The sequence below is a fragment of the Heterodontus francisci genome, chromosome 6 (genome assembly GCF_036365525.1).
Source record: "Heterodontus francisci isolate sHetFra1 chromosome 6, sHetFra1.hap1, whole genome shotgun sequence".
NCBI classification, from domain to species: Eukaryota; Metazoa; Chordata; class Chondrichthyes; order Heterodontiformes; family Heterodontidae; genus Heterodontus; species Heterodontus francisci.
The window spans coordinates 1,667,738-1,687,470 of record NC_090376.1 but is presented as its reverse complement, the minus strand read 5'-3'; the positions used below and the strand labels follow the sequence as shown (position 1 = coordinate 1,687,470).

The 19,733-nt window shown below is 46.6% G+C and overlaps 1 protein-coding gene across 1 annotated transcript in view; it reads right to left on the bottom strand.

Annotated features, from left to right (window-relative positions):
• Positions 1-19,733, bottom strand: part of LOC137371058 (dynein heavy chain domain-containing protein 1) — a 373,825-nt gene that overhangs the window by 262,964 nt on the left and 91,128 nt on the right. Inside the window, exon 13 of the mRNA XM_068032957.1 lies at positions 3,365-3,490. Within this exon, the coding sequence (XP_067889058.1) occupies positions 3,365-3,490 (126 nt within the window). The remainder of the gene's footprint in view (positions 1-3,364; positions 3,491-19,733) is intronic.

Here is a 19,733-nt window from a genome sequence, read left to right as displayed (position 1 = left end):
GAAAAAGGAAGCATACATAAGGTCTAGGCGGCTGAAGAAAGACGAAGCTTTGGAAGAATATCGGGAATGTAGGACCAATCTCAAACGAGGAATTAAGAGGGCTAAAAGGGGTCATGAAATATCTTTAGCAAACAGGGTTAAGGAAAATCCCAAAGCCTTTTATTCATATATAAGGAGCAAGAGGGTAACTAGAGAAAGGATTGGCCCACAAGTCCCCAGGTCCAGATGGGATCTGTCCCAGGTTACTGAGGGAAGCGAGAGAGGAAATAGCTGGGGCCTTAACAGATATCTTTGCAGCATCCTTAAACATGGGTGAGGTCCCGGAGGACTGGAGAATTGCTAATGTTGTCCCTTGTTTAAGAAGGGTAGCAGGGATAATCCAGGTAATTATAGACCGGTGAGCCTGACGTCAGTGGTAGGGAAGCTGCTGGAGAAGATACTGAGGGATAGGATCTATTCCCATTTGGAAGAAAATGGGCTTATCAGTGATAGGCAACATGGTTTTGTGCAGGGAAGGTCATGTCTTACCAACTTAATAGAATTCTTTGAGGAAGTGACAAAGTTGATTGATGAGGGAAGGGCTGTAGATGTCGTATACATGGACTTCAGTAAGGCGTTTGATAAGGTTCCCCATGGTAGGCTGATGGAGAAAGTGAAGGCGCATGGGGTCCAAGGTGTACTAGCTAGATGGATAAAGAACTGGCTGGGCAACAGGAGACAGAGAGTAGCAGTGGAAGGGAGTTTCTCAAAATGGAGACGTGTGACCAGTGGTGTTCCACAGGGATCTGTGCTGGGACCACTGTTGTTTGTGATATACATAAATGATTTGGAGGAAAGTATAGGTGGTCTGATTAGCAAGTTTTCAGACGACACTAAGATTGGTGGAGTAGCAGATAGTGAAGGGGACTGTCAGAGAATACAGCAGAATATAGATAGATTGGAGAGTTGGGCAGAGAAATGGCAGATGGAGTTCAATCAGGGCAAATGCGAGGTGATGCATTTTGGAAGATCCAATTCAAGAGTGAACTATACAGTAAATGGAAAAGTCCTGGGGAAAATTGATGTACAGAGAGATTTGGGTGTTCAGGTCCATTGTTCCCTGAAGGTGGCAACGCAGGTAAATAGAGTGGTCAAGAAGGCATAAGGGCTTTCCTTCATCGGACGGGGTATTGAGTACAAGAGTTGGCAGGTCATGTTACAGTTGTATAGGACTTTGGTTCGGCCACATTTGGAATACTGCGTGCAGTTCTGGTCGCCACATTACCAAAAGGATGTGGATGCTTTGGAGAGGGTGCAGAGGAGGGTCACCAGGATGTTGCCTGGTATGGAGGGTGCTAGCTATGAAGAGAGGTTGAGTAGATTAGGATTATTTTCATTCGAAAGGCGGAGGTTGAGGGGGGACCTGATTGAGGTGTACAAAATCATGAGAGGTATAGACAGGGTGGATAGCAAGAAGCTTTTTCCCAGAGTGGGGGATTCAATTACAAGGGGTCACGAGTTCAAAGTGAAAGGGGAAAAGTTTAGGGGGGATATGCGTGGAAAGTTCTTTACGCAGAGAGTGGTGGGTGCCTGGAACGCGTTGCCAGCGGAGGTGGTAGATGCGAACACGATAGCGTCTTTTAAGATGTATCTAGACAGATACATGAATGGGCAGGAAGCAAAGAGATACAGACCCTTAGAAAATAGGCGACATGTTTAGATAGAGGATCTGGATCGGCGCAGGCTTGGAGGGCTGAAGGGCCTGTTCCTGTGCTGTAATTTTCTTTGTTCTTTGTTTTTTTTGTTTTGATTCTATAGACTCTGGAACAGTTCCTACAGATTGGAGGGTAGCTAATGTAACCCCACTATTTAAAAAAGGAGGTGGAGAGAAAGCAGGGAATTGTAGACCAGTCAGCCTGACGTCGGTAGTGGGGAAAATTCTAGAGTCCATTATCAAAGATTTTATAGCAGAGCACTTGGAGAACAGTGGTAGAATCGGACAGAGTCAGCATGGATTTACGAAAGGGAAATCATGCTTGACAAATCTACTAGAATTCTTCGAGGATGTAACTAGTAGAGTTGATGAGAGGGAGCCAGTGGATGTGGTTTATTTGAACTTTCAGAAGGCTTTCGACAAAGTCCCACATGAGAGATTAGCATGTAAAATTAAAGTGCATGGGATTGGGGGGTAGTGTATTGCGGTGGATAGAAAATTAGTTGGCAGAACAGTAAACAAAGAGTAGGGATAAATGGTTCTTTTTCCGAATGGCAGGCAGTGACTAGTGGGGTACCGCAGGGATCGGTGCTAGGACCCCAGCTATTCACAATATATATTAATGATTTAGATGAGGGAACTAAATGCAATATCTCCAAATTTGCAGATGACACAAAACTGGGTGGGAGGGTGAGTTGTGAGGAGGATGCAGAGAGGCTTCAGGGTGATTTGGACAAGTTAAGTGAGTGGGCAAATGCATGGCAGATGCAGTATAATGTGGATAAATGTGAGGTTATCCACTTTGGTAGCAAAAACAGGAAGGCAGATTAGTATCTGAATGGCTATAAACTGAGAGAGGGGAATATGCAGCGAGACCAGGGTGTTCTCGTACACCCACTGAAGGTAAACATACAGGTGCAACAGGCGGTATAAAAGGCAAATAGTATGTTCGCCTTCATAGCGAGAGGATTCGAGTACAGGAGCAGGGATCTCTTGCTGCAATTATACAGGGCCTTGGTGAGGCCACACCTGGAATATTGTGTGTAGTTTTGGTCTCCTTATCTGAGGAAGGATATTCTTGCTATAGAGGGAGTGCAGTGAAGGTTTACCAGACTCTTTCCTGGGATGGTGAGACTGATGTATGAGGAGAGATTGAGTCGGTTAGGATTATATTCGCTGGAGTTCAGAAGAGTGAGGGGAGATCTCATAGATATCTATAAAATTCTAACAGGACTTGACAGGGTAGATGCAGGAAGGATGTTCCCAATGGTGGGGGAGTCCAGAACCAGGGGTCATAGTCTAAGGATACGGGGTAAACCTTTCAGGACTGAGATGAGGAGAAATTTCTTCACCCAGAGAGTGGTGAGCCTGTGGAATTCGCTACCACCGAAAGCAGTTGAGGCCAAAACATTGTATGCTTTCAAGAAGGAGTTAGATATAGCTCTTGGGTCTAAAGGGATCAAAGGGTATGGGGGGAAAGTGGGAACAGGCTACTGAGTCGGATGATCAGTCATGATCATAATGAATGGCAGAGCAGGCTCGAAGGGCCGAATGGCCTACTCCTGCTCCTACTTTCTATGTTTCTATGGCCAATGTAAAAGATGTGGCCCCTAACCCTCGAATTCATGACCCTTCATTGTTTGGCCCTCCCGGAAATCTTGGCTTTCTTACCTGCTCCTCTTCATTGTCCTCGTACAAGGAATATTGCCGGAACTGCAGGCGGACAACTTGGATGAGGGAGAATGTGTAATCCATTCTCTCCTGGAAATCTGGGGTTCTGCGATTGTACTGCTCCAGCTGAGAAACAAGGAGGAGATCATCAGAAAGATCAGGCATGGGGCAGATTTTTCAGTGCAGAGGCAGTTCTCCTGTGATTGGTAAGAAACGGGAGCGCTCAATGGCAGTGAAGTAATTACATTTAGAAAGTGCCGTTAACATAAACCGTAAAGCTGCTGAGTCTGGTGAGAAGGAGTTTGAAGGGTTAATCGCTACCTAAAGTCTAGTTTTTTTTCTTCCATTTAGCAATTAATTAAAGCAGGGCTTCCTCAGTGCTGCTTTGTCTGCACTGCGCGTACGGCGGGTGCGGGGCGGGGCGGGGGGGGCGGTGGTTGGTCCTCCCTCCCTCCCTCCCTTCCTTGTAACTGATAAGTTATCCTACTTATTATAATTATAATAGGTTTTAAAGTTTCGGTATGGCAGGTCAGCTCGGCCAAATGGAGTGTACATTCTGTGGTGTGTGGGAAGTCATGGACACACCACGTGTCCTCGACGAATACATCTGCAGGAAGTGTCACTGGCTGCAGAAGCTTGAGCTCTAGGTTTTGGACCTCAAGCGGTGGCTGGAGTCACTGTTGTACATCTGTGAGGCAGAGGACTACGTGGATAGCATGTTTAGGGAGGTGGTCACACCGCAGGTTAGGAGCATGCAGGCAGAGAGGGAATGGGTGACTCCAGGAAGTCTAAGAGAACCAGGCAGGCAGTGCAGGAGTCCCCTGAGTCTATCTTGCTTGCTAATCGGTTTTCCATTTTGGATACTGGTGAGGATGTTGGTTCCTCAAGGGAGTACAGCCACGGCAAAGTCCGTGGCACCATGGTGGCTCAGCTGAATAGGAAGGGAGGAAGAAGAGTGGAAGATCAGTAGTGATAGGGGATTAGATAGTCAGGGGATCAGACAGGCATTTCTGCAGCAGTAAACATGACTCCAGGATGGTGTGTTGCCTTCCAAGTGCCATGGTCAAGAATGTCACAGAGCAGCTGCAGGACATCCTTCTGGGGGAGAATGAACAGCCAGAGGTCGTGGTCCAAATTGGTCCCAATGTCATAGGTAGGAAGAGGAATGAGGTCCTGAAAGCAGATTTTAGGGAGTTAGGAAGGAAATTAAAAAGCAGGACGTCCAAAGCAGTAATCTCAGGATTACTCCCAGTGCCACGTGCTAGTGAGCATTGGAATAGGAGGACTGATCAATTGAACATGTGGCTGGAGAATTGGTGTAGGAGGGAGGGCATCAGATTTCTGAGGCACTGGGACCAGTTCTGGGGCAGATGGGACCTGTACAAGATGGACGAGCTACACCTTAACAGGACCGGAATTAACAGCCTCGCAGGGAGATTTGTTGGTGCTGTTGGGGGCGGGGGGGGGGGGCGTTAAACTAGCTTGTCAGGTGGACGGGAACCTGAGGGGTAGCTCAAACAGGAAGGAAGTAAAGCTGGTAACATGAAGTCGAAAAGTAGCAAGTGACATTAGAAGGCAGGTGAAACAAAGGCGAGCATCAACTTAGAATGCAGAATGTCAAGAAGACAAGGTTAAGGGCACTCTACCTGAATGCATGCAGAATTTGCAACAAGGCACAGTGGCGCAGTGGTTAGCACTGCAGCCTCACAGCTCCAGTGGCCCGGGCTCGGTTCTGGGTCCTGCCTGTGCAGAGTTTATAAGTTCTCCCTGTGACCACGTGGGTTTTTGCCAGGTGCTCCGGTTTCCTCCCACAGCCAAAGACTTGCAGGTTGAGAGGTAAATTGGCCATTGCAAATTAGGTGGTAGGAGAATTGTGGGGATGTGGTAGGGAATATGGGATTAATGTAGGATTAGTATAAATGGATGGTTAATGGTTGGCACGGACTCAGTGGGCTGAAGGGCCTGTTTCAGTGCTCTGTATCTCTCTATAAATGGGTATGATCTAATTGCCATCACAGAAACTTGGCTAAAGGGTAAACAAGACTGGTAACTCAATATTCAAGGATATTCGACATTTAGGAAGGACAGACAAAAAGGAGGTGGTATTGTGCAGATAATAAGGGATGGGATCTGTAAAGGAGGATCTTATATTGGAAGAACAAAATATGGAATCTGTTTGGGTGGAGCTAAGAAACAGCAAGGGGCAGCAAACATTGGTAGGAGTTGTTCATAGGCCACCAAACAGTAGTGGCAGTGTGGGGCATGTTATTAATCAGGAGATTAGAGAAGCATGTAGCGTGGGTAATAGAGTAATCATGGGCAACTTCAATCTGCATATAGACTGGGTAAACCTAATGAGCATTAATGCTGTGGAGCACGAGTTTCTGGAGTGCATTAAGGATGCACTGAAGGGGGAGAGTGATAAGGCAGAGGTCATGGTACATGTTGGTACCAATGACATAGGTAGAAAGAGGGATGAGGTCTTGCATCAAGAATTCAGGGAGTTAGGCAGCAGACTTAAAAGCAGGACCTCTCGGGTTGTAATCCCTGGATTACTCCCAGTGCCACGTGCTAGCGGGTATAGAAATAGGAGAATAGCACAGATGAATGCGTGGCTTAAGAGTTGGTGCAGGAGGGAGGGTTTTAGATTCCTGGACCACTGGGACCGTTTCTGGGGAAGGTGGGACCTGTACAAGCGGGACGGTCTACATCTGAACCAGAGGGGGACTAACATCCTTGCTGGCGGGTTTGCTAGTGCTGTTGGGAGGAGTTTAAACTAATTTGGCAGGGGGAGGGGACGCAGACTCCTATCAGAATAGGGACACAGCTAAACACAGGAAAGCAAACAAGTCAGAGGGAATACAGCGGAAGTAAGTTTCAAGGGAGTAAGACCAGGATGGAAGGTCTCTACTTTAATGCCAGGAGTATTACAGGTAAAACGGATGAGTCAAGAGCAAGGATTGACACGTGGAATTATGATATAGTAGCCATCACGGAGACATGGTTGATGGAGGGACAGGATTGGCAGCTCAATATCCCGGGATATAGAATCTTCAGGCGAGACAGAGGAGGAGGTAAAAGAGGAGGGGGCATTGAAATATTGTTAAGGAGTCAGTTACTGCAGTAAGGAGAGATGATATGTTGGAGGGGGCATCAAATGAAGCTTTATGTGTAGAGTTTAGGAATAAAAAAGGGACAGCCACATTGCTAGGTGTTTATTATAGACCCCCAGATAGTCAGCGGGAAATTGAGGAGCAAATATGTGCACAATTCACAGAGGTGTGTAAAAATAATAGGATAATTATATTAGGTGATTTCAACTTTCCCAACATTAATTGGGATAGTCATCGTGTTAAGGGCTTAGATGGAGTGGAGTTCTTAAAATGTATACAGGAGAACATTTTAGCTCAATATGTAGAGGATCCAACAAGGGAGGGTGCAGTGCTGGACCTAATTCTGGGGAATGAAGCCGGATAGGTGGTTGATGTGTTGGTGGGGGAGCATTTTGGTGATAGCGACCACAACATGGTAGAATTTAAGCTTGTTATGGAGAAAGAAATAGACAAGTTGCAAAAAAAGGTTTTGGATTGGGGGAGAGTGAGTTTTAGTGAAATAAGGCAGGATCTGGCCAAGGTAGACTGGAAAGAGGTACTTGTCGGGAAATCTACAGAAGAGCAGTGAGGGGCATTCAAAAAGGAAATGGGGAGGGTACAGGCCCAACATGTTCCCTCTAGGGTAATAGGTAGGAGCAACAAGCCCAGACAACCATGGATGACCAGAAACATTCAGGGTACGATGAGAAGGAAAAGAGAGGCTTTTAGTAAATACAAGGACAGCAAATCAATGGAAGCATTAGTGGAGTACAGAAAGTGTAGGGTGGAGCTTGAAAGCAATTAAGAGAGCAAAGAGGAGATATGAGAAAGCTCTGGCTGGTAAAAGTAGGGAAAATCCCAAGATATTCTAGAAGTATTTCAATGGGAAGAGGATAACCAGGGAAAGAGTAGGACCCATTAGGCACCATGGGGGAAATCTGTGGGTGGAGCCAGAGGACATTGGTAGGGTGTTGAACGAATACTTCACATCTGTCTTCACCCAAGAGAATGAGCATGCAGATATGATACTCAGAGAGAGAGAGACTGTGAGGTTCTTGAGCAAATTGTCATAGGGAGTGACAAGGTATTGGAGGTTTTGGAAGGCTTAAAAGGGGACAAATCTTCAGGTCCGGAAGATTTGTGTCCCAAGATGCTGTGGGAGGCGAGGGTGGAGATTGCAGGGGCTCTGACCCTAATTTTTAATTCCTCTCTGGCCACGGGGGAGGTGCCAGAGGACTGGAGAACAGCTAATGTGGTTCCACTATTTAAGAAAGGTTGTAGAGATAAGCCAGGAAACTGCAGACCAGTGAGTCTCACATCAATGGTAGGGAAACTATTGGAAGAGATTTTGAAGGAGTGAATCTATCTCCACTTGGAGAAGTAAAATTTGATTAGGAATAGTCAGCATGGCTTTGTCAGAGGGAGGTCGTGCCTAACAAATTTGATTGAATTTTTTGAGTATGTGACCAGGTGTGTAGATGAGGACAGTGCAGTTGATGTAGTTTACATGGATTTCAGCAAAGCCTTTGACAAGGTCCCACATGGGAAACTTATCAAGAAAGCAAATGCACATGGGATACAAGGTAACTTGATAAGGTGGATTCAAAATTGGCTTAGCTGTAGGAGACAGAGAGTGATGACAGACAGCTGTTTTAGTGACTGGAAGCCAGTGTCCAGTGGCGTACCACAGGGATCTGTGCTGGGTCCTCTATTGTTTGTTATTTATATAAACGACATAGATGACTATGTGGGGGGAAGGATCAGTAAGTTCGCGGATGACACAAAGATTGGTCAAGTGGTTAACAGTGAGGTTGAGTGTCTTGGGTTACAGGAAGATATAGATGGGATGGTCAAATGGGCAGAAAAGTGGCAGATGGAATTTAACCCTGAAAAGTGTGAGTTGATGCACTTTGGAAGGAGTAATGTGACATGGAAGTATTCAATGAATGGCCTGACACTGGGAAGTTCCGAGGAACAAAGGGACCTTGGCGTGTTTGTCCATAGATCTCTGAAGGCAGAAGGGCAGGTTAATAGGGTGGTGAAAAAGGCATATGGGACACTTGCCTTTATCGATCGAGGCATAGATTACAAAAGCAGGGAGGTCATGTTGGAACAAAAACAAGAAATGCTGGATTCACTCAGCAGGTCTGGCAGCATCTGTGGAAAGAGAAGCAGAGTTAACGTTTCGGGTCAGTGACCCTTCTTCGGAACTGACAAATATTAGAAAAGTCACAGATTATAAACAAGTGAGGTGGGGGTTGGGCAAGAGATAACAAAGGAGAAGGTGCAGATTGGACCAGGCCACATAGCTGACCAAAAGGTCACGGAGCAAAGGCAAACAATATGTTAATGGTGTTTTGAAAGACAAAGCATTAGTACAGATTAGGTGTGAATATACTGAATATAGAACATCAGCAAGTGCAAACCTGAAGAAAAACAACCTGAAAAAAACAGTGGGTAAGCAAACTGAACAAACTAAGATGAAATGAAATAAATGCAAAAAATGTAAAAAGGAATGCAAAAAAAAGGAAGAAAAAATAACTAAAAATGACTAAAAATGAAAGTAAAGTGGGGGGCTGTCATGCTCTGAAATTATTGAACTCAATGTTCAGTCCGGCAGGCTGTAGTGTGCCTAATCGGTAGATGAGATGCTGTTCCTCGAGCTTGCGTTGATGTTCACTGGAACACTGCAGCAATCCCAGGACAGAGATGTGAGCATGAGAGCAGGGGGGAGTGTTGAAATGGCAAGCAACCGGAAGCTCAGGGTCCTGCTTGCGGACTGCGGACCGCAACCCTGGACAGCCCGCTTCTATCTCCTTCCCAAAATCCACAAACGGGACTGTCCCGGCAGACCCATTGTGTCAGCCTGCTCCAGCCCAACTGAACTTATTTCTTCCTATCTAGACTCTATCTTTTCTCCGCTGGTCCAGTCTCTTCCCACCTACATCCGTGACTCTTCTGACGCCCTACGTCATTTTGACAATTTCCAGTTTCCTGGTCCCAACCGCCTCCTCTTCACTATGGACGTCCAATCGCTCTACACCTCCATCCCCCACCAGGATGGTTTGAGGGCTCTCCGCTTCTTCCTGGAACAGAGGCCCAACCAGTCCCCATCCACCACCACCCTCCTCCGCCTGGCTGAACTTGTTCTCACATTGAACAACTTCTCCTTCAACTCCACGCACTTCCTTCAAGTAAAAGGTGTTGCTATGGGTACCCGCATGGGTCCTAGTTATGCCTGTCTTTTTGTGGGATATGTCGAGCATTCTTTGTTCCAGTCCTACTCAGGCCCCCTCCCCCAACTCTTTTTCCGGTACATTGATGACTGTATCGGTGCCGTTTCCTGCTCCCGCCCTGAACTCGAAAACTTTATCAACTTTGCTTCCAATTTCCACCCTTCTCTCACCTTTACATGGTCCATCTCTGACACTTCTCTTCCCTTCCTCGACTTCTCTGTCTCCATCTCTGGGGATAGGTTGTCTACCAATATCCATTATAAGCCCACTGACTCCCACAGCTACCTTGACTACACTTCTTCACACCCTACCTCCTGTAAGGACTCCATTCCATTCTCCCAGTTTCTCCGTCTCCGACGCATCTGCTCTGATGATGCTACCTTCCATGATGGTGCTTCTGATATGACCTCCTTTTTCCTCAACCGAGGATTTCCCCCCACTGTGGTTGACAGGGCCCTCAACCGTGTCCGACCCATTCCCCGCACCTCTACCCTCACCCCTTCCCCTCCCTCCCAGAACCGTGACAGGGTTCCCCTTGTCCTCACTTTTCATCCCACCAGCCTCCATATCCAAAGGATCATCCTCCGCCATTTTTGCCACCTCCAGCGTGATGCCACTACCAGTCGCATCTTCCCCTCCCTTCCCCTGTCAGCATTCCGAAGGGATCGTTCCCTCCGCGACACCCTGGTCCACTCCTCCATTACCCCCACCACCTCGTCCCCGTCCCAGGGCACCTTCCCTTGCAATCGCAGGAGGTGTAATACCTGCCCATTTACCTCCTCTCTCTCACTATCCCAGGCCCCAAACACTCCTTTCAGGTGAAGCAGCGATTTACTTGTACTTCTTTCAATGTAGTATACTGTATTCGCTGCTCACAGTGTGGTCTCCTCTACATTGGGGAGACCAAGCGCAGACTGGGTGACCGCTTTGCGGAACATCTCCGCTCAGTCCGCAAGCAGGACCCTGAGCTTCCGGTTGCTTGCCATTTCAACACTCCCCCCTGCTCTCATGCTCACATCTCTGTCCTGGGATTGCTGCAGTGTTCCAGTGAACATCAACGCAAGCTCGAGGAACAGCATCTCATCTACCGATTAGGCACACTACAGCCTGCCGGACTGAACATTGAGTTCAATAATTTCAGAGCATGACAGCCCCCCACTTTACTTTCATTTTTAGTCATTTTTAGTTATTTTTTCTTCCTTTTTTTTGCATTCCTTTTTACATTTTTTGCATTTATTTCATTTCATCTTAGTTTGTTCAGTTTGCTTACCCACTGTTTTTTTCAGGTTGTTTTTCTTCAGGTTTGCACTTGCTGATGTTCTATATTCAGTATATTCACACCTAATCTGTACTAATGCTTTGTCTTTCAAAACACCATTAACATATTGTTTGCCTTTGCTCCGTGACCTTTTGGTCAGCTATGTGGCCTGGTCCAATCTGCACCTTCTCCTTTGTTATCTCTTGCCCAACCCCCACCTCACTTGTTTATAATCTGTGACTTTTCTAATATTTGTCAGTTCCGAAGAAGGGTCACTGACCCGAAACGTTAACTCTGCTTCTCTTTCCACAGATGCTGCCAGACCTGCTGAGTGAATCCAGCATTTCTTGTTTTTGTTTCAGATTTCCAGCATCCGCAGTATTTTGCTTTTATTTTAGAGGTCATGTTGGAGTTGTACAGAACTTTGGTAAGGCCACAGCTGGAGTACTGTGTGCAATTCTGGTTGCCACATTATAGGAAGGATGTGATTGCACTGGAGGGGATGCAGAGGCGATTCACCAGGGTGTTGCCTGGGATGGAACATTTAAGCTATGAAGAGAGGTTGGATAGGCTTGGGTTGTTTTCACTGGAGCAGAGAAGACTGAGGGGTGACCTGATCGAGGTGTACAAGATTATGAGGGGCATGGACAGGGTGGATAGGGAGCAGCTGTTCCCCTTAGTTGAAGGGTCAGTTACGAGGGGTCACAAGTTTAAGGTGAGGGGCGGGAGGTTTAACGGGGATTTGAGGAAGAACTTTTTTACCCAGAGGGTGGTGACGGTCTGGAATGCACTGCCTGGGAGGGTGGTAGAGGCGAGTTGCCTCACATCCTTTAGAAAGTACCTGGATGAGCACTTGGCACGTCATAACATTCACGGCTATGGGCCAAGTGCTGGCAAATGGGATTAGGTAGGCAGGTCAGGTGTCTTTAATGCATCGGTGCAGACTCGATAGGCCGAAGGGCCTCTTCTGCACTGTATTATTCTGTGATTCTGTGAATCTGAAGCCAAGGTGTTAAATTTGAACAAAAGAAATTATGAAGGTATGAGTGGCAATTTGGCTGAGGTGGATTGGGAAAATACATTAAAAGGTAAGACAGTACGTAAGCAATGGACAATCTTGAAAGAATTATTACAACTATAGATTCCTTCAAGGCACAAAAACCCAAAAAGAAAAGACAGTCAACAGTGGCTAACAAAGGAAGTTAAGGATTGTATAAGACTGCTGGGTAAGTAAAAACTATATATTTGGGTGGTTTAAAATCTCTTTCTTTTAGTTTTGGTGACTGCAGCTTGACAGTAGCGGAGGTGCGGGAGCGAACTTGCAGCTGGGAAGTCAATTTCAGTGTAAGTTTAAAAGTTAATTCCCTTTTGTTTTCGGAGAACCAGGGGACTGCTGGGGAAGTAAAAACTATATATTTGGGTGGTGGGGAACAGATAGGAGGTTCTGTGGGAATGAGAGGGACTAACGGTTGGTGTGTTGCCTCCCAGGTGCCAGGGTTCGTGATGTCTCGGATAGTGTTTTTGGGATCCTTAAGGGAGAGGGGGAGCAGCCCCAAGTCGTGGTCCACATAGGCACCAACGACATAGGTAGGAAGAGAGATGGGGATTTAAGACAGAAATTCAGGGAGCTAGGGTGGAAGCTTAGAGCGAGAACAAACAGAGTTGTTATCTCTGGGTTGTTGCCCGTGACACGTGATAGCAAAGCGAGGAATAGGGAGAGAGAGGAGTTGAAGACGTGGCTGCAGGGATGGTACAGGAGGGAGGGTTTTGGTTTCCTGGATAATTGGGACTCTTTCTGGGGTAGGTGGGACCTCTACAAACAGGATGGTCTTCACCTGAACCAGAGGGGTACCAATATCCTGGGGGGGAGATTTGCTCGTGCTCTTCGGGGGGGTTTAAACTAATTCAGCAGGGGAATGGGAACCGAAATTGTAGTGCCAGTGTACAGGATGTTGAGAGTAGTGAGGGCAGGGATAAGGTAACAAGGACGCAAGAGGGCACTGGCCAGCAAGAACCTGGTTTAAAGTGTGTCTACTTCAACGCCAGGAGCATCCGGAATATGGTGGGTGAGCTTGCAGCATGGGTTGGTACCTGGGATCTCGATGTAGTGGCCATTTCGGAGATATGGGAAGAGCAGGGACAGGAATGGATGTTGCAGGTTCCGGGATTTAGATGTTTCAGTAAGAACAGAGAAGATGGTAAAAGAGGGGGGGGTGTGGCATTGTTAATCAAGGAGAGTATTACAAGGAGAGCGACAGAAAGGACGTTTGAGGACTCGTCTACTGAGGTAGTATGGGCCGAGGTTAGAAACAGGAGAGGTGAGGTCACCCTGTTGGGAGTCTTTTATAGACCTCCGAATAGTTCCAGAGATATAGAGGAAAGGATAGCGAAGATGATTCTCGACAGGGGCGAGAGTAACAGGGTAGTTATTATGGGGGACTTGAACTTTCCAAATATCGACTGGAAATACTATAGTTCGAGTACTTTAGATGGGTCAGTTTTTGTCCAGTGTGTGCAGGAGGGTTTTCTGACACAGTATGTAGACAGGCCAACCAGGGGCGATGCCACATTGGATTTGGTACTGGGTAATGAACCCGGCCAGGTGTTAGATTTAGATGTAGGTGAGCACTTTGGTGATAGTGATCACAATTCGGTTAGGTTTACCTTAGCGATGGGCAGGGACAGGTATATACCGCAGGGCAAAAATTATAGCTGGGGGAAAGGAAATTATGATGCGATTAGGCAAGATTTAGGATGCGTAGGATGGGGAAGGAAACTGCAGCGGATGGGAACAATCGAAATGTGGAGCTTATTCAAGGAGCAGCTACTGCGTGTCCTTGATAAGTATGTACCTGTGAGGCAGGGAGGAAGTTGTCAAGCGAGGGAGCCGTGGTTTACTAAAGAAGTTGAAGCGCTTGTCAAGAGGAAGAAGAAGGCTTATGTTAGGATGAGACGTGAAGGCTCAGTTAGGGCGCTTGAGAGTTACAAGCTAGCCAGGAAGGATCTAAAGGGAGAGCTAAGAAGAGCAAGGAGAGGACACGAGAAGTCATTAGCGGATAGGATCAGGGAAAACCCTAAGGCTTTCTATAGGTATATCAGGAATAAAAGAATGACTAGAGTTAGATTAGGGCCAATCAAAGATAGTAGTGGGAAGTTGTGTGTGGAATCAGAGGAGATAGGGGAAGTGTTAAATGAATATTTTGCGTCAGTATTTACAGTAGAGAAAGAAAATGTTGTCGAGGAGAATACTGAGATTCAGGCGACTAGGCTAGATGGGATTGAGGTTCACAAGGAGGAGGTGTTAGCAATTTTGGAAAGTGTGAAAATAGATAAGTCCCCTGGGCCAGATGGGATTTATCCTAGGATTCTCTGGGAAGCCAGGGAGGAGATTGCAGAGCCTTTGTCCTTGATCTTTATGTCGTCATTGTCAACAGGAATAGTGCCGGAAGACTGGAGGATAGCAAATGTTGTCCCCTTGTTCAAGAAGGGGAGTAGAGACAGCCCTGGTAATTATAGACCTGTGAGCCTTACCTCGGTTGTGGGTAAAATGTTGGAAAAGGTTATAAGAGAGAGGATTTATAATCATCTTGAAAAGAATAAGTTCATTGCGATAGTCAGCACGGTTTTGTGACGGGTAGGTCGTGCCTCACAAACCTTATTGAGTTTTTCGAGATGGTGACCAAACAGGTGGATGAGGGTAAAGCAGTGGATGTGGTGGATATGGATTTCAGTAAGGCGTTTGATAAGGTTCCCCATGGTAGGCTATTGCAGAAAATACGGAAGTATGGGGTTGAAGGTGATTTAGAGCTTTGGATCAGAAATTGGCTAGCTGAAAGAAGACAGAGGGTGGTGGTTGATGGCAAATGTTCATCCTGGAGTTTAGTTACTAGTGGTGTACCGCAAGGATCTGTTTTGGGGCCACTGCTGTTTGTCATTTTTATAAATGACCTGGAAGAGGGTGTAGAAGGGTGGGTTAGTAAATTTGCGGATGACACTAAGGTCGGTGGAGTTGTGGATAGTGCCGAAGGATGTTGTAGGGTAAGAGGGAAATAGATAGGCTGCAGAGCTGGGCTGAGAGATGGCAAATGGAGTTTAATGCGGAAAAGTGCGAGGTGATTCACTTTGGAAGGAGTAACAGGAATGCAGAGTACTGGGCTAATGGGAAGATTCTTGGTAGTGTAGATGAACAGAGAGATCTTGGTGTCCAGGTGCATAAATCCCTGAAGGTTGCTACCCAGGTTAATAGGGCTGTTAAGAAGGCATATGGTGTGTTAGCTTTTATTAGTAGGGGGTTCGAGTTCGGAGCCACGATGTCATGCTGCAGCTGTACAAAACTCTGGTGAGACCGCACCTGGAATATTGCGTGCAGTTCTGGTCACCGCATTATAGGAAGGATGTGGAAGCTTTGGAAAGGGTGCAGAGGAGATTTACTAGGATGTTGCCTGGTATGGAGGGAAGGTCTTACGAGGAAAGGCTGAGGGACTTGAGGTTGTTTTCGTTGGAGAGAAGGAGGAGGAGAGGTGACTTAATAGAGACATATAAGATAATCAGAGGGTTAGATCGGGTGGATAGTGAGAGTCTTTTTCCTCGGATGGTGATGGCAAACACGAGGGGACATAGCTTTAAGTTGAGGGGTGATAGATACAGGACAGATGTGAGAGGTAGTTTCTTTACTCAGAGAGTAGTAGGGGCGTGGAATGCCCTGCCTGCAACAGTAGTAGACTCGCCAACTTTAAGGGCATTTAATTGGTCATTGGATAGACATATGGATGAAAATGGAACAGTGTAGGTCAGATGGTTTCACAGGTCGGTTAAACATCGAGGGCCGAAGGGCCTGTACTGCGCTGTAATGTTCTAATTCTATTCTAATTCAAACAGGTAGGTTTTAAGGAGTGCCTTAAAAGGGGAAAGAGAGATAGAGGCAGAGAGGTGGAGAGTTTTAGGAAGGAAATTCCAGAGCTTGGGGCCCAGACAGCTGAAGGCACGGCCACCAATGGAGGAGCAATTAAAATTGGGGATTAGTTTAGTTTAGAGATACAGCACTGAAACAGGCCCTTCGGCCCACCGAGTCTGTGCCGACCATCAACCACCCATTTATACAAATTCCAGACGAATCCCATATTCCAATAACATCCCCACCGGTCCCTTTATATTTCTTTACCACCTACCTATACTAGGGGCAATTTATAATGGCCAATTAACCTATCAACCTGCAAGTCTTTGGCATGTGAGAGGAAACCGGAGCACCCGGAGGAAACCCACGCAGACACAGGGAGAACTTGCAAACTCCGCACAGGCAGTACCCAGAATCGAACCCGGGCCCCTGGAGCTGTGAGGCTGCAGTGCTAACCACTGCGCCACTGTGCCGCCCAGTTCCAGAGGCCCGGATTAGAGAAGTGCAGATATCTTGGAGGGCTGTGGAGTTGGAGGAGATTACAGAGATAGGGAGGGGCGAGGCCATGGAGGGATTTGAAAACAAGGATGAGGATCCTGTGCTCATTGATGTCACACTCCAGCTGTGGCTTTGAGCCTGGACAATGAGGTGACAGGTGGTGGGACTAGAAAATTGCTTTGCAGCTTAAATTTAAAGGGATAAATTCCAGCCCTCTTGAGATAAAGGCCAATATTTAATTCTTTTTTGTACCTGTCCACTAGTTGTTACTACATGGTCCCTAAACGGGGGCCCGTTGCCCTTGTCCTTCTAGGTGGTGGAGGTTGCAGTTTTGGGAGATCCTGTCGAAGAAACCTTGGTGAGTTGCTGCTAAATATTGCAGCCATGTTATGCCAGTAGTTCTTGAGCCATTGATCTTGAATCTATGTCCTCTGGTTATTGACCCTTCCCTGTAATCAGAGGCAGGAAATGTTGGGGATTTTCCCTTCCAGGGATAATGAGCCTTACAGAAGCATCTCAACTGGCGCCCAGGCTAGGATCAGGGACTTGAGCAAAAACCCTTGATGAAAAGCCTGAGTTAAAGTTATTGTAGTTCGACCACATTTGCAGCATTCTGGTCTCCATATACCTCAGTTAGTCCACACTTGGAGCACTGTACACAGTTCTGGTCTCCAGTGTGACAGCCTGAGGAGAAACAGAGTGACAGCCAGTGAGAGCAGAGAGCGAGCCTAAGGGCAAATGATGGAAAATTCAGAGAGAGCCGCCTCATTAATAAGATGGAAGCCAATAGGATTAATAGAGAAGTGGCAGTATCGGTATAGAATTGTCTCAGTGACACGAATCAAACAGTAGTGGTGGATGGATGAGTTTCAGACTGGGAGTTGTTTTGCAGTTGTGCTCCCCTCGGGTCAGTTTTGGGACCATTGACGTTTTCAATTTTTATAAATGGCTTGTATGTAGGTGTAGGGAGCATCATTGTAAAGTTTGCAGATGAGACGAAACTTGGCTAAGTAGTAGACAATGATGAGGATACTGATTGACTTCAGGATGTAAATGTGTTGGAAGCAGTACAGAGAGGGTTTACTGGACTAATACCAAGAACGGGCGGGCTGTCTTACGAGGAAAGATTGGACAGGCTAGGCTTGTATCTGCTGGAATTTAGAACAGTAAGAGGCGACTTGATTAAAACATAAGATCCCGAGGGTCTTGAGAGGGTGGATGTGGAAAGGATGTTTCTTTATGTGGGAGAATCTAAAACTAGGGGTCACTGTTGAAAAATAAGGGGTCGCCCATTTAAGACAGAGATGAGGAGAAATTTTTTCTCTGAGGATTGTGAGTCTTTGGAATTCTCTTCCTCAAAAGGTGGTGGAAGCAGAGTCTTTGAATGTTTTTTATGGCAGAGGTAGATAGATTCTTGATAAGCAAGGGGGTGGAAGGTTATCAGGGGCAGGTGCAAATGTAGAGTAATCTGTTCAGTCATGTACTTATTGAATGGTGGAGCAGGCTCGAAGGGCCGAGTGGCCTACTCCTGCTCCTAATGCGTATGTTCGTATGACTGGCTGGATGGTGAAATGTGCAAAAGCATGACATGTGGAGCTCAATGCACAGCAATGTGAAGTGAAGCACTTTGAGAGAACTAACATGTGTTATGACCAAGTCATAGAATTATACAACAGAAACAGGCCCTTCGGCTCATCGTGTCCATGCCAGCCATCAAGAACCTATCCATTCTAATCCCATTTCGCAGCACTTGGCCCATAGCCTTGTATGCTATGGTGTTTCAAGTGCTCATCTAAATACTTCCTAAATGTTGTGAGGGTACCTGCCTCTACCACCCCTTCAGGCAGTGTGTTCCAGATTCCAACCACCTTCTAGGTGAGAAACGTTTTCCTCAAATCCCCTCTAAACCTCCTGCCCCTTCCCTTAAATCTATGCCCCCTGGTTATTCACCCCTCCGCTAAGGGAAAAAGTTTCTTCCTATCTATCCTATCAATGCCCCTCATAATTTTGTATACCTCAATCATGTCCCCCCTCAGCTTTTTCTGCTCAAAGGAAAACAACCCTAGCCTATCAAGTCTCTCTTCATAGCTGAAATGCTCCAGCCCAGGCAACATCCTGGTGAATCTCCTCTGCACCCTTTGCAGTACAATCACATCATTCCGATAGTGTGGTGCCCAGAACTGTACACAGTACTCCAGCTGTGGTCTGGAACATAGAACATAGAACATTACAGCGCAGTACAGGCCCTTCGGCCCTCGATGTTGCGCCGACCTGTGAAACCATCTGACCTAAACTATTCCATTTTCATCCATATGTCTATCCAATGACCACTTAAATGCCCTTAAAGTTGGCGAGTCTACTACTGTTGCAGGCAGGGCGTTCCACGCCCCTACTACTCTCTGCGTAAAGAAACTACCTCTCACATCTGTCCTATATCTATCACCCCTCAACTTAAAGCTATGTCCCCTCGTGTTTGCCATCACCATCCGAGGAAAAAGACTCTCACTATCCACCCTATCTAACCCTCTGATTATTTTATATGTCTCTATTAAGTCACCTCTCCTCCTCCTTCTCTCTAACGAAAACAACCTCAAGTCCCTCAGCCTTTCCTCGTAAGACCTTCCCTCCATACCAGGCAACATCCTAGTAAATATCCTCTGCACCCTTTCCAAAGCTTCCACATCCTTCCTATAATGCGGTGACCAGAACTGCACGCAATACTACAGGTGCGGCCGCACCAGAGTTTTGTACAGCTGCAGCATGACCTCGTGGCTCCGAAACTCGATCCCCCTACTAATAAAAGCTAACACACCATATGCCTTCTTAACAGCCCTATTAACCTGGGTGGCAACTTTCAGGGATTTATGTACCTGGACACCAAGATCTCTCTGCTCATCTACACATCCAAGAATCTTCCCATTAGCCCAGTAATCTGCATTCCTGTTACTCCTTCCAAAGTGAATCACCTTACACTTTTCCGCATTAAACTCCATTTGCCATCTCTCAGCCCAGCTCTGCAGCCTATCTATGTCCCTCTGTAACCTACAACATCCTTCGGCACTATCCACAACTCCACCGACCTTAGTGTCATCCGCAAATTTACTAACCCACCCTTCTACACCCTCATCCAGGTCATTTATAACAATGACAAACAGCAGTGGCCCCAAAACAGATCCTTGCGGTACACCACTAGTAACCAGGATGAACATTTGCCATCAACCACCACCCTCTGTCTTCTTTCAGCTAGCCAATTTCTGATCCAAAGCACTAAATCACCTTCAATCCCATACTTCCGTATTTTCTGCAATAGCCTACCGTGGGGAACCTTATCAAACGCCTTACTGAAATCCATATACACCACATCCACTGCTTTACCCTCATCCACCTGTTT